The 15,578-nt window shown below is 42.7% G+C and overlaps 1 protein-coding gene across 9 annotated transcripts in view; it reads right to left on the reverse strand.

Annotated features, from left to right (window-relative positions):
* The window catches only part of PITPNM2 (phosphatidylinositol transfer protein membrane associated 2), a 431,574-nt gene that overhangs the window by 132,735 nt on the left and 283,261 nt on the right, over positions 1-15,578 (reverse strand). For all 9 annotated transcript variants that reach the window (XM_056535625.1, XM_056535614.1, XM_056535577.1 and 6 more), the window contains one exon: positions 1,790-2,119. In XM_056535625.1, the coding sequence (XP_056391600.1) occupies positions 1,790-2,119 (330 nt within the window). The remainder of the gene's footprint in view (positions 1-1,789; positions 2,120-15,578) is intronic.

A 15,578-nucleotide genomic window follows, 5' to 3' on the forward strand; every position in this document is an offset into this window, starting at 1 on the left:
ATTCTGGTTGCGTGACACATACTTTAACCCCTTAAGGACACAGCCCATTTGGGCCTTAAGGACGCAGACAATTTTATTTTTAAGTTTTCGTTTTTTCCTCCTCCCTTTCAAAAAATCATAATTCTTTTATATTTTCATCCACAGACTAGTATGAGGGCTTGTTTTTTGTGCGACCAGTTGTCTGTTGTAGTGCCATCACTCACTTTACCATAAAATGTATGGCGCAACCCAGAAAATACTATTTGTGTGGTGAAATTAAAAAGAAAACCGCAATTTTGCTAATTTTGGAAGGCTTTGTTTTCACGACGTACAATTTACGGTAAAAATGACATGTGTTCTTTATTCTTTGGGTCAATACAATTAAAAGGATACCCATGATAACATACTTTTCTATTGCACTTAAAGAAATCACAAAGTTTTTAACCAAATTAGTAAGTTTAAAATCCCCCTATTTTGAAGACTTATAACTTTTTCATTTTTCCGTATAAGTGGCGGTATGAGGGCTCATTTTTAGCGCCGTGATCTGTACTTTCTATTGATACCCTATTTGCTTATACTGTATAGAACTTTTAATCCATTTTTTATTAATTTTTTGGGAATAAAATGTTATAAAAAGGCATCTATTTTGGACTTTTTTTTTATTTTTACGTTCACGCCGTTCACCGTACGGTATCATTAACATTTTATTTTAAATAGTTCAGATATTTACACCCACGGCAATACCAAATATGTATGTAAAATATTTTTTTAACACTTTTTGGGGGTGAAATAGGGAAAATGGGACAATTTATGTTTTTATTGGGGGAGGGGGTTTTTCAAATTTTTTTAACTTTTTTTTTACACTTTAATAGTCCCCATAGGTGACTATTTATAGCAATCACTCGATTGCTAATACTGTTCAGTGCTATGTATAGGACATGATCAGCATTATCGGTCATCTTCTGCTCTGGTCTGCGGGAAGGCAGATCAGAGCAGAAGACGCCGGGAAGGCAGCGGAACCAGGTGAATGGGACCTCCGTCTGCCGTTCTGGATCATCGCTGCGGGCGATCCGATCATCCATTTTAGTGACCACGATGCTGCAGATGCCGTGATCTATATTGATCACGGCATCTGAGGGGTTAATGGCGGACATCAGCGGGATCGCGGATGTCCGCCATTATGGGCGGGTCCCTGGCTGCGTTCAGCAGCCGGGACCTGCCGCGCATGATCCGGGCATCGCTCCGATGCTCGCGGTTATGCTTAGGACGTAAATGTACGTCCTGGTGCGTTAAGGGGTTAAAGAGGTCAGGCCTCAAAATGTGGAAGAAGACCAGGGCCCAAAAGACTGGAGAGCAATACCAACACACTGGGGGAGCGGCGGAAGGGGAGTTAAAGTTGGTTATTTTGCTTTTTGCAGCTTTGGCAGAATGGAGGGATAAAAACATTCACCCCTTTAACCTAATAAAAGAAAAAATTATGAAATGTTGGGGGGAAAAATGATGAAAAAATAAAATTTGATCAGACAAAACTAATTACAAATAAAAAATGTATTCAGATGTACAATCTTATTTATTCTATCACAAGTATACTCATGTTTGAGCTGCAAATATATGAATTTGCCTTACCCTAGGGCTTGAGGGTTTTGCATGTCAGACACAATTGGCTCTCAGATGGGCGTCACTTGGTTAAACTGTTCATTCATCTTACTGTACATTTATGCATGCAACAATAAGTAAGATGCTTATTGGATGTTTCCAGACAACAAAAGTAATTGGAAATATTCTTGCTATGAAAATCTAATGGTCATACCTCCTCTCTTTGATGATCTGGATGATCTAGAAGAAGTGGACCACTGCTTGGTTAGTCCTCTTCCAGAAATTGACTCTGTCATGCTGCTTGGTTCATCAACTGTTTCTATAGAGGTAATGGCCGTGGTCTCTGGATCCTTCTCACCAGGAGATTCTTTGGCTGCATGCTGTTCTGCTTCATTTTCACTTAGACTAAACTGGGCCATTTTTTGGGCCAACATGAGTTGTGTTTCTTTCTCCAGTTGTCTAATATCCTCAATGGTTAAGCCATACCACTCATCTTGCCAACACCAAGCTTGCCTATGTGCTCGGACCATAACTTTCCGCAAACCTGCAAATTAAGAGCATAGAGCTGGAGTAAAAGATTTTGCTACAACTTTTAATAGAAACAAAAAAAAAAAATCATTAAATATTGTCACGAATGTTCATTATATTATTCCTCCTTTACAAGCAGGTCATTTGCTTTCAGATGAATAAAAACTTAATAGCAATCCATTGAAGTATTCACATAGTTTGTTGTCTTTAGCTTACTTATAAAACATATATAGGCTGAGATTTATCATTCTTCCTCAAACCAAAACAGTCTGGTTTTGCCCATGACAAACAATCACAGCTCAGCTTAAGACATGAAAGCTGAGCTGTAATTGGCTACAATGAGCAAATCCAGACAGTTTGCAACTATGTGGAATTTTGTTGTGCTGACAGATCTACAGTGTAAGCACCACACAGAAGAGTAACTTAGATTTGTGTCTTAAACCACTGTGAACATGATTTTGTGAAGCAAGAAAGATTAGAGTGAATGTATCATCTAGATTAGCACCAGACCCTAAAATATGTTTTTTTCCTAATCTGTTTCTATTTTCTGATAGCTATTTTATTTTTATTTTTTTTACTTTTTTGTACATTGTTATGAGGGGAGCCATCTTGCCTAAAATTTTTTTTTTTAAAGCATTTAGAGGTAAGCTTTAGAGCAAGCCCCAGGGTCATACGCAACAACAGATTGAAGCAGGCCCTTTGACATAAATGGGAAAGTTTTCTGGGCATGCTCTGTGATTGTTACAGTGATCATTCTACAGAAATGGGGAGACTGAGCTGTGATCATCAATAATTGTCTATCTACTGGTGTCAACTTTCACTGTCATGATGTCTGTGATTATAAGGAGGAGGCTACTGGAAACAGCTTAGTTTTAGGCCTAGTAATCAGGATGAAAACTGCAAGATTTCAGGTTTATTTTAAAATATAGGAAGTTTAAAAAATCTGCAAAAATTCTTAATATATATATTTAAAGGAGATATCCAGTGGTGAAAACTTATCCCCTATCCTAAGGATAGGGGATAAGTTTCAGATCGCGGGGGGTCCGACCGCTGGGGCCTCCCGGGATCTCCTGTACGGGGCCTCAGCTGCCCACGGGAAGGTGGCGTGTTGACCACCGCATGAAGTGGCGGCTGACACGCCCCCTCAATACAACTCTATGGCATAGCCGGAGCGCTGCCTTCGGCAATCTCCGGCTCTGCCATAGCGATGTATTGAGGGGCATGTGTCGGCTGCTGCTTTGTGTGGTGGTCGACACCCGCTATCTGGCCAGCGAGCCGGGGCCCCGTACAGGAGATCGTGGGGGGCCCCAGCGGTCGGACCCCCCCCGCGATCTGAAACTTACCCCCTATCCTTAAGATAGGTGATACATTTTTCAGCACTGGACTACCCCTTTAACATTAAAACTTGAATTAGGTAATTTTCTGATGACACATTCCCATCAATTTTTTTATATATATATTTTTTTAATCCAACTTGTTCATCCAACACACAAGTTATAAAATCCTTTATAGTATTGCTTATTTTATTACTACTACTACTACGAAGTTGTGAAGTATGGTGGTCAGCCGAACCACTGCTTGATCAGTGCCAAAGCTGCTGTTCACCGTTCATGCTCGTGAGCTCCTGTCGTCCCGCTCCATGATGCACAGGCACCGCACCGATGTTTAAGAATAAAGATACCACTTGATGTCATCCCTGCGCAGTGAGTGCTCCCTCTGTTTCTCTCTTCAATTGCAAGTTGTGAAGTCTATTGCACTATATTAAAACAATGTGTAAACAGTGTGCTGATGGAAGACCTGTTATTGGGGGTGGAAGACCTGTGATCTCCTGCACAGGAACCCCGGCTCTCCCCGGGAATGGAGCGTGTGGACTCCTGCACGAAGTGGCGGCTGATAAGCCCCCTCCATGTATCTATATGGGGCCCCTCTCTCTTTAGGGGATAAGTTATTGTACATGATAGTTCTTTATTAAAGAGGTAAACATTTTTTTTTTCTTTAAATCAACTGGCTCCAGAAAGTTAAACAGATTTGTAAATCCTTTCTAATCCTTCCAGTACTTATCAGCTGCTGTATGCTTCCGAGGAAGTTGAGTTGTTCTTTTCAGTCTGACCACAGTGCTCTCTGCTGACACCTCTGTCCATGTCAGGAACTGACACCTCTGTCCATGTCAGGAACTGACACCTCTGTCCATGTCAGGAATCCTCATAGAAATCCTCTCCTCTTAATGACTAATGTAATGTCAATGCTCTTTTGTAGTCTATCTCCTGGTTGTGTGACATCATATACTCTGAACATAGTTATCTCCCCTCTCCCCCAGCCTCCATAAAGTAGGGAACATCACACATAAAATGCCTCTTCTCTCACTGCCATCTCATCTGCCCCCCCCCCCCTCGAGTGTCAGTAACAAAACAGCAGGAAAGTGTTTCAGAAGCAGATCTCTGTGGTTTGTGAATAAAGAGTTCTTATGTTCCTAGCCTAAACTTTAAAATCTGGTGGTATTTAGCATCTGCTCCAGAATCCCCATCGAAAGTAACTAGATAACAAATGTACATGGTGCATGGGATATTGCAGCCAGTCACTGGCCCTAGCTGTCACATGAAAGGGTAAGAAAGCTGAATCTCATGCACAGCGGACTGGCAATTGTAGCACTAAACCCCTGGAGCTCAGTTATTTTGTTTCTTTGTTTTAGGTTTAATTTCTTTTAGCACTCATGCTCATGTCTTATTTTTTACATTAGCCCGGAAAACCCATTTAATACATTTAGAAGATGTAGAATTATGTAGCTATAGGGTATGTAGAATTACAATTACCGTACATGTAACCATATGCAACAGCAAAGCAATAAAAGAGACACATCTATCTATATATATAAAACTCAATGGGGGACATGTATCAAAGATTTTACCCCTGTTTTGTGTGTATTTTTTTTGCGCAAAATTTTGCGCAAGCCCTTTTTTTGCGCACGTTTTGGTAGAGCATGTCCTCCAGATGTGGCTGAATCAGGGTACCTTGGAGTGACATCTATAGTACACATGGATTTATTAACTGCGTACTTTTTTTTTACACCAAAAATTTTGCCGCAAGAGCTGTTTTTTTTGCGCAAATATAAGCCATCTTGGACTTAACGTAGCAAGATGCTCTAAATCATAGATTCTATTTTCCAAAGAGTGGATTTAGGAGATTACTATATTTACCCGCAATTTATGAAGCTCATTGCACTTGATTGATAAATTTAGCGCTTCTGCACATAATTTAGAATTCGGGAAAAGGGGTAAAATGCTTCTACCATACACAAATAATGATACATGTCCCCCAATGTGTGTATGTGTGTATGTAAGTACGGTATGTATGTATGTGTGTTTGTTCCAGTATCACGTCCAAACTGCTAAAGATATTAACATGAAACTTGGCACACGTTACTTATATGTCAACAACAAACATAGGATAGGTGATTTAACCCTTACTCACCCCCATTTGCCAGGGCCGGGGTTTTTGTAGTCCCATACAAGTCTATGGGAAATATATGTTACTGCATAACTTCCAAACGGCTGGAGATATTTCGATAATACTTGGTCACATGTTACTTATATGTCCACTTAAAATATAGGATAGTTAATTTAACCCTTAACTACCCCCATTTGTGAAGGTCAGGGTTTTTGTTTAAAGTCCTATGCAAATCAATGGGAAATGTAGGTTCCCACATAACTTCTGTACGGCTGGAGATATTTCAATACCTGGTAGACATATTACAGGTCAGGACAGGAGGTCGGGACAGGAGGACGGGACAGGAGGACGGGACAGGAGGACGGGACAGGAGGACGGGATATGGGGTTGGGATATGACAACAATATATGAATGATGGGATATGAAGTCAAAAGCTTTCCCCTTTGTTTATTTATCTCCCTAACAAGGATTAGGAAGGAAAAACCGGGCAACGCCGGGTACTCAGCTAGTCTATATATATATATATAAAACTCAACGTGTGTGTGTGTATGTTCCAGCATCACTTCCAAATGGCTAAAGATATTAACATAAAACTTGGAACACTTTGTTACTTATATGTCAACAACAAACATAGGATAGGTGATTTAACCCTTACCCACACCCATTTGCGAGAGTCAGGGTTTTTATTTAAAGTCCAATACAAGTCTGCATAACTTCCTGGAGATATTTCGATAATACTTGGTCACATTACTTAACCCCTTAACCTGTTAAGGACGTAGGGCATACCTGTTATCCCTACACCTGATCCCGGTTTTTAAAACGTGGTCACACCGTGACCCCGCATCACACCGGGTCGGTCCTGGCTGCTATTTATAGCCGGGACCCTGGGCTAACAGCGCGCGGCACCGATCGTTGTGCCGCGTACTATTAACCCTTCAGACACGGCAATCAAAGTTGACCACCGCATCTGAAAGTGAAAGTAAACGCTCAGTCGGGCTGATCGGGACATCGCAAAAAAAACGCAATGTCCCAATCAGCTAGGACGTGAGCGGAGACCCCCTTACCTTGCTCCGTTGCGTCCGATCTGGGTTTGATTGCTCCAAGCCTGAGCTACAGGCTTGAGCAATCGAGCCCCTATCTCGCTGATCCATGCAAAGCTATGGCTTTGCAGGGATCAGCATAAGAGATCGGTGTGTGCAGTGCTATAGGTCTGCAAAAAAAAAAAAAAAGGGGAAAAAAAAGTTAACAAAGGTCATTTAACCCCTTCCCTAATAAAAGTCTGAATCACCCCTGTCACGATCACACCCTATCGGTCCAGCCAAGACATTAGAGAGAGTTTGATGGTGCAAGGGTTAAAGCCGCCAGACCTCTGGGTATCCACTAAAAGTCCCAGCAAGTCACCAAATTAACCCTTAGATAAACGTGTTTCCACCAGAGCTGCCTTCAGAAAGGTGAGCTCATATATTTAAGATCAAAGACCAGAGCTGATTAATTAAACATTTAATCTGATAAAAGGTATCACAGTGCTATGCATAAAAATAAACAAATGACATACAGGTATAAGAATATATATATATAAGAGTTTAGCAATACAAGTTCAGAAAAGCAAAAATGAAGTTCTTACAGCGTAATATTATAGCAGTCCATGAGAGTGAGTCTCCAGCTGTTCTTAGGATGGACTTGTCAGCTTGGGGCACAGATCTTAACAACTGACTCTAGCATTGTTAAATATTATAGACCAACTTTTTGGAGGGACTCCATTCCCCCCTCCCCTCGGATCCCACCAGGTGGGCATCTTTCTTCCTGGCCCTCTTATCTGGTTGATTATATGATGGGACCAGAGTGCAGGACTTCAAAGACGGTGTAAACACACAGCCAGACCCCCCCCAATAAACTGCAATACACAAATGACACAGGATACACCGTCTGAATGACCCCTCACCCCCCAGGTCTTAGTTTATACACAGATGCAATTATAAAACACATGTATGATTTAATACTCAGGCCTGGGCCTGACACCTCCCCCTTTAGATGGGGACAGAGAGATCTTGCCTTTCCAGGCTGATAGATCTGTCTCCATTACTCCTCTATTTCTCCCTGATGTGATCGTACCAGTACTTCCGCCTGGACTGTGCTGCTGTGAGGTTGTCATGTACCAGCCCAGTCAATGTCTGCATTCTATCCCTGAATCTCAGAACATACTCCACCCCAGAAGTCTCAGGGGCAGGTGGCCCCCCTTCCCATTCTCCCCTAACTAAATCTCGGGGTCCCCGCACTTTGTGACCATACAATAACTCAAAGAGCGAGAAACCTGTAGACTCTTGGGGTACCTCCCGGTAAGCAAATAACAGATGGGGTAAATACTTTTCCCAGTCTCTGCCCTCCGATTCTACAAATGTTTTTTATTTGTTTCAAGGGTACCGATATGACTGGTAGGGGAACTAGGGGAACACGAGTAACATCCCCAGACTTACCCACCCTCTGGCAGACACGACAAGATCTACAATAATTGGCAACAGCAGTACCCATACCCGGCCAGTAGAAATTGTGTGCAAACCTCAGCGGCTCTTTCCTGTACTGCCTTTCTCTCTCCTGGGCCCCTAGCATGCCTTTGGAATGGGACTCCCAGTACAAGATATCATTTTCCCAATATACCCAATGCCCATCTGTGTCAACACCTGTATGTTCAGCACGTTGTCTCAGCCCTTCAAGGGAAGAGTCACTGCGCAGAGCTCCCCGGAAATGCTAATTTCCCTACCCCATCTTGGGGCATTTCCCCTGGGTGGACTAGCATCTCCACCTTCCTCTCCCTCAGTTCCAGACATAAGAATGTTACAAGCATCATACACAGGGCTATCACTCCTTCCCTCCTCCTCCTTAGGCTCACAGGATTGGGACATATCGCTCACTGCTGATCCCTCATCCTTCTTAGGCTCACAGGATTGGGACATAACGCTCACTGCTGATCCCTCATCCTTCTTAGGCTCACAGGATTGGGACATAAAGCTCACTGCTGATCCCTCATATTTCTTAGGCTCACAGGATTGGGACATAAAGCTCACTGCTGATCCCTCATCCTTCTTAGGCTCATAGGATTTGGACATAAAGCTCACTGCTGATCCCTCATCCTTAAATGTCCCCAGGGGCACACCAACCCCTCCCCCTAGCCCATCTCCACTAGGTTTTGGCATTGGCAATGCATTGTCACCACATTTTACAATACACACCATTCCACTTTTGGAAAACATTACTGGTTCAGTCACAGGTAAACAATTATCAATCCCCTGCACCCCCTCCCAGTTACCACATTTCACAGTGTCTCCCAAAGTCTTGCACAGTACCTCAGAATGAACAGGGCTCTCTCCTAGCCCTTCCGGTGTGCAGGTAGTGTTCTCTGGTGCATAATGACAGAGCATCCGACCCAAATCATTCCCCAGCAGAACATTAACAGGGATGCCCTCAGAGACCCCCACCTCCCGCAAACCTTTGCCTGTACCCCAATCCAGGTACACACGGGCCATGGGCACAGCAGGCCGCACACCTCCAATTGCTTTTAAAGCCATGGTTCTTCCAGGGATGATGTCCTCTGTATCCACCACTTCAGGCCACACTAAGGTAAAGGAGGCCCCAGAATCCCACTGTCACCCGTTCACCCACAGTTACACTCTGCAGGTTATCCGCTCTTTTCTCCACCGCTCCGGACACCAGAAGAACAGCTGCGTGTCCTCCAGCTGCTGGTGGAGAATCCTCTTTGTTGGGGCAAGTGGCATTCAGGTGCCCAATATTGTTGCATCTGTAACATCGGCGGGTGTCCTCCTGACCCAATGTGGCTCCTGTTGCTCTTGGTGCTGATGGCAAGAACTTTCCGGGTGGCTTGGTGCTGCTGGTGGTGCTCTGTGGCTCCCCTCCAGGTACTTGCTCCGGCTTGTGCAGATCCACGCTTTGCTGTTGGTGCCCGGTTGTTGGCGAAGTCATCTCCAAGTTCTGCTGCTTCCGTTGCTGTCTTGGGCTTGCGGTCCAATATCCACTCTCTGGCTTCAAAACTCTGTGTTTGGAGAAACTGATCCAGGACCATCAAGTCCTCCAGGGCCTCATAGGTAGCGACTTGTAGGTCCCCAGTCCATTGCCTGAATGCAGTCCTTAGCTGACCTGCATGTTCAGTGCAGCTTTCAGTGGCGCTTTGTTGCAAAGTCCTAAATCTTTTCCGATAAGCCTCTGGAGTCAGATTAAAACTTTTTAGCAGGGCAGATTTTATTGCCTCATAGTCCTGGTCACTTTCAGAGGGAAGCGAAGCAAACACATCCAGAGCTTTCCCTCGCAGCCGTGGGGTTAGATATCGTCCCCACTGTTCCTTAGGTAGATGGAACTGCCGGCAAACCTTTTCAAATCCCCTCAGGAACACATCCAGATCACCATCTTTCTCCAACATGGGGAAATGTTCCAAGCAGGGTTTGTGGTCTCCTTGATCCTGCACATCACTCTGTGTGGATAAAGCATCCCCTCTCAGCCTCAGAACCTCCAGTTCATGCCTTCGCTGGGCCTCTCTTTCTGCCGCCTCTCTCTCTCTCTACGGCTTGGGCCTCTTTCTGCGGCTCGTGCCTGAGCCTCTCTCTCTGCAGTTTGGTACTGGAGAAGCAGTTGGAGTTTCATATTGGCATTCACATTCCCAAGGTGTTGTAAGGCAGTCCGCATATAAGAGTCCAAGGCCTCATGTTGAGTACTGTCCTGATGGGGAGTAACGTTGTATTCCCCAGGAGATATCAGTCCTTGGATGGCAGTTCCAGCTGTAGGACTTTGCCTCATGTCACTCAGCTCTTCTGCACGGGCATCATACTCCACAAGATCAGCAATAAGTTGTTCCTTGTTCTTTCCTGCAGTAGGGATGTCCTTTTCTTGGCACCTTAGCTCCAGTGCAGGCTTGGACTGCTTGCGATATGCCTCCATATTTCCGAGATGAGACAGAGGAGGTAAAACAGGAGATGGGAAGGACAGAACTGTCTTGCACTCTTTTTGTATGTCTTTTAAACCAGCACTGAGCTCTGTCTTTGGAATTGACACACAAGAAGATGTATGCAATTTCTTTTTTAGTGCTAAGATTTCCTTACAGGTAAAATCCAGCAAGCACCAAAAATCTCTAAATATGTCCCGACGCTGCCACCAGTTGTCACGATCACACCCCATCGGTCCAGCCAAGACATTAGAGATTGTGTGATGGTGCAAGGGTTAAAGCCGCCAGACCTCTGGGTATCCACTACAAGTCCCAGCAAGTCAGCAAATTAACCCTTAGATAAACGTGTTTTACCAGAGCTGCTTCAGAAAGGTGAGCTCATATATTTAGAGATCAAAGACCAGAGCTGATTAATTAAACATTTCATCTGATAAAAGGTATCACAGTGCTGACTATATAAAAATACAGAAACAAATGACATACAGTTACAAAAATATATAAAAGAGTTAAGCAATACAAGTTCAGAAAAGCAAAAATGAAGTTCTTACAGCGTAATATTATAGCAGTCCATGTGAGTCTCCAGCTGGCCTTAGGATGGACTTGTCAGCTTGGGGCACAGATCTTAACAACTGACTCTAGCATTGTTAAATATTATATATATCTCCTTTTTGGAGGGACTCCATTCCCTCCTCCCCTCTGATCCCACCAGGGGGTCTTCTCTCTTCCTGGCCCTCTTATCTGGTTGATTATATGATGGGACCAGAGTGCAGGACTTCAAAGACGATGTAAACACACAGCCAGACCACTCCAATAAACTGCAATACACAAAAGACACAGTATACACCTTCTGAATGACCCCTCACCCCCCAGGTCTTCGTTTATACACAGATGCAATTATAAAACACATGTATGATTTAATACTCAGGCCTGGGCCTGACAACCCCCTTTTTCCCCATAAAAAAAAACCTGTGTAAATAAAAATAAACCAATGTGGTATCGCCGCATGGGGAAATGTCTGAACTATAAAAATATATAGTTAATTAAATTGCACGGTCAATGGCGTACATGCAAAAAAATTCCAAAGTCCAAAATAGCGTATTTTTGGTCACTTTTGATATCATGAAAAAAATGAATAAAAAGCGATCAAAAAGTCCGATCAATACATAAATGGTACCGATAAAAAATTCACAACACGGCGCATAAAATTAGTCTAGGGGGTTATAGTGGTTAGAAGATGAGAATTTTTAACATATACATTTTCCTGCATGTAGTTATGATTTTTTTCTGAAGTACGACAATATCCAACCTATATAAGTAGGGTAGCATTTTAACCGTATGGAACTACTGAATAAAGATAAGGTGTTATTTTTACCGAAAAATGGACTGCGTTGAAACGGAAGCACTCAAAATTTACAAAATTAAATTTTTTCTTCAATTTTGTCGCACAATTAATTTTTTTTCTGTTTCGCCGTGGATTTTTGGGTAAAATGACTAATGTCACTGCAAAGTAGAATTGGTGGTGAGGAAAAAATGAAAATGCAAAAACAGAAAAACCCAAACCCTGCGTCCTTAACCTCTTTAGGACACAGGGCGTATGGATACGCCCTGCATTCCGAGTCCTTAAGGACCGAGGGCGTATCCATACGCCCGTGGGAAATCCGGTCCCCACCGCTAGCCGGTTGGGGACCGGAGCCGGATACCTGCTGAAATCATTCAGCAGGCACCCTGGTCTTGAGACCCCCCCCCCCCCCATGTCGGCGATCGGAGAAAATCGCATGTCAATTCAGACATGCGATTTTCTCCAATTCCGGGCTGATCGGGTCTCTGGTGACCCGATCACCCGGAAAATAGGGCTGATCGGAGCTGTCAGCAACAGCCCCGATCAGCCTAAAGGATAGGAGTGAGGTCCCAAAGCTGCAATCTCCTCCTATCCCCTGGCATTAGTCAGAACGGAGTTCTGACCAATGGCAGCGCAGGACAGGGGGTTGCCATGGCAACCCCCCTTTCTGCCCACCCCTGGATGTCGAGGGGCTCTGGGAAGAAGATGGAGGCCGTACCTGCAGGAGAAGATACCTGGGGACCTGGGGTCTTCGCTGGAGCCTGCTGGATCTTTGCTCAGGTAGGGAATCGACAGTGGGGGGGGGGGGGGGGGATTGAAAGTGAAAGTAAAACGATCTTTACTGTGGCCACCACTAAGGGGGCAAAACTTCAACTCCCAGCATGCCCAGGGTGTGGGCATGCTGGGAATTGTAGTTTTGCAACATCTGGAGGGTCACAGTTTGGAGACCACTGTTACAGTGGTGCTCAAACAGTAGCCCTCCAGATGTTGCCAAACTACAACTCTCAGCATGCCTCGACTGCCCAGGCATGCTGGGAGTTGTAGTTCTGTAACATCTGTCTCTTCAGATTTAGCAATTTTCATGACATTTTTGAAAATTGCTGCTCTACTTTGAAGCCCTCTAAAAAAGCAAAAGTATGTCCATTTTATAATGCCAACATAAAGTGGACATATTGTATTTGTGAAGAAAAATAAAATTTATTTGGAATATCCATTTTCCTTACAATTAGAGAGCTTCAAAGTTAGAAAATTTTCAACATTTTCATGAAATTTTGGGATTTTTCACCAAAAAAGGATGCAATTAACGCCGAAAATTTACCACCAAGATAAAGTAGAATATGTCACAAAAAAGCAATCTCAGAATCAGAATATTCGGTAAAAGCGTTTTCGCGTTATTAATTCGTAAAGTGACGGTGGTCATAATTGCGAAAAAGGGCTCAGTCCTTGGCTGCGTCCTTAAGGGGTTAAGAACTCAGCCCATTTGGGCCTTAAGGACTCAGACAATTTTATTTTTATGTTTTCGTTTTTTCCTCCTCGCTTTCAAAAAAATCATAACTCTTATATTTTCATCCACAGACTAGTATGAGCTTGTTTTTTGCACGACCAGGTGTCCATTGTAGTGCCATCACTAGCTTTACCATAAAATGTATAGAGCAACCCAGAAAATACTATTTGTGAGGGGAAATTAAAAAGAAAACCGCAATTTTGCAAATTTTGGAAGGTTTCGTTTTCACGCCGTACAATTTACGGTAAAAATTACATGTGTTCTTTATTCTTTGGGTCAATATGATTAATATGAAACCCACGATAACATACATTTCTATTACTGTTGCGCTTAAAAAAAACAACGCAGCTCATTTTCACCTTAAGAACGCAGGCCTTTTTTGCAAATCTGACCACTGTCACTTTAAACATTAATAACTCTTGGATGCTTTTACTTTTCATTCTGATTCCGAGACCGTTTTTTCATGACATATTCTACTTTATGTTAGTGGTAAAATTTCGTCGATACTTGCATCATTTCTTGGTGCAAAATTCCAAAATGTTATGAAAAATTTGAAAATTTAGCATTTTTTTAACTTTGAAACTCTCTGCTCATAAGGAAAATGGACATCCCAAATAAAATATATATTGATTCATATATACAATATGTCTACTTTATGTTAGCATCACAAAGTTGACATGTTTTTACTTTTGGAAGACTTCAGAGGGCCTCAAAGTATAGCAGCAATTTTCTAATTTTTCACAAAATTTTCAAAATCAGAATTTTTCAGGGACCAATTCAGTTTTGAAGTGGATTTGAGGGGCCTTCATATTAGAAATGCCCCAGAAATGACCCCATTATAAAAACACCCCTCAAAGTATTCAAAATGAAATTCAGTAAGTGTGTTAACCCTTTAGGTGTTTCACAGGAATAGCAGCAACGTGAAGGAGAAAATGCAAAATCTTCATATTTTACACTCGCATGTTCTTGTAGACCCAGTTTTAGAATTTTTACAAGGGGTAAAAGGAGAAAAATCTTCCTAAAATTTGTAACCCAATTTTTTTTGAGTAAGGAAATATCTCATATGTGGATGTGAAGTGTTCTATGGGTGCACTAGAGGGCTCAAAGGGATTTTGGAGAGTGAGTTTTTCTGAAACGGTTTTTGGGGGTCATGTCACATTTAGGACGCCCCTATGCTGCCAGAACAGCAAGAAAACCCCCACATGCCATACTATTATGGAAACTACACCCCTCAGGGAATGTAACCAGGGGTCCAGTGAGCCTTAACACCCCACAGGTGTTTGACGACTTTTCATTAAAGTTGGACATGTAAAATAATTTTTTTTCGCTAAAATGCTGTAATAGGAGAAAATGTCCCCAAAATTTGTAACCCCATCACTTCTGAGTATGGAAATACCCCATTCCGGACAAATTTTCTCTTCAAAAGTCCAATGGCGCTCCTTCTCTTCTGAGCATTTTAGTTCTCCCGCAGAGTACTTTACATCCACATATGGGTTATGTTCTTACTCAGAAGAAATGGGGTTACAGATTTTGGGGGGCTTTTTTTTCCTATTTTCCCTTAAAAATTTAGGGTAACACCAGCATTTTAGTAAAAAAAAATAATTTTTCTTCATTTTCCCATCCAACTTTAACGAAAATTTGTCAAACACCTGTGGGGTGTTCAGGCTCACTATACCCCTATACAGGGGTATAGTTTCCAAAATGGGGTCACATGTGGGTATTTTTTTTTGCGTTTATGTCAGAACCGCTGTAAAATCAGCCACCCCTGTGCAAATCACCAATTTAGGCCTCAAATGTACATAGTGCGCTATCATTCCTGAACCTTGTTGTGGGTCCACAGCATTTAACGCAAACATATGGGGTATTTCTATACTCAGGAGAAATTGCATTACAAATTTTGGGGGTCATTTTTTCCTTATACCTCTTGTGAAAATAAAAAGTATGGGGCAACACCAGCATGTTAGTGTAAAAATGTTTTTTTTTTTTACACTAACCGGCTGATGTAGACCCCAACTTTTCCTTTTCATAAGGGGTAAAAGGAGAAAAAGCCCCCCAAAATTTGTAACTCAATTCTCCCGAGTATGGAAATACCCCATATGTTGCCCTAAACTGTTTCCTTGAAATACGACAGGGCTCCGAAGTGAGAGAGTGCCATGCGCATTTGAGGACTAAAATAGGGATTGCATAGGGGTGGACATAGGGATATTCTACGACAGTGGCTGTCCAGAAATGCTGGGAGT

Source organism: Hyla sarda, chromosome 1, assembly GCF_029499605.1.
Source record: "Hyla sarda isolate aHylSar1 chromosome 1, aHylSar1.hap1, whole genome shotgun sequence".
Lineage (NCBI taxonomy): Eukaryota > Metazoa > Chordata > Amphibia > Anura > Hylidae > Hyla > Hyla sarda.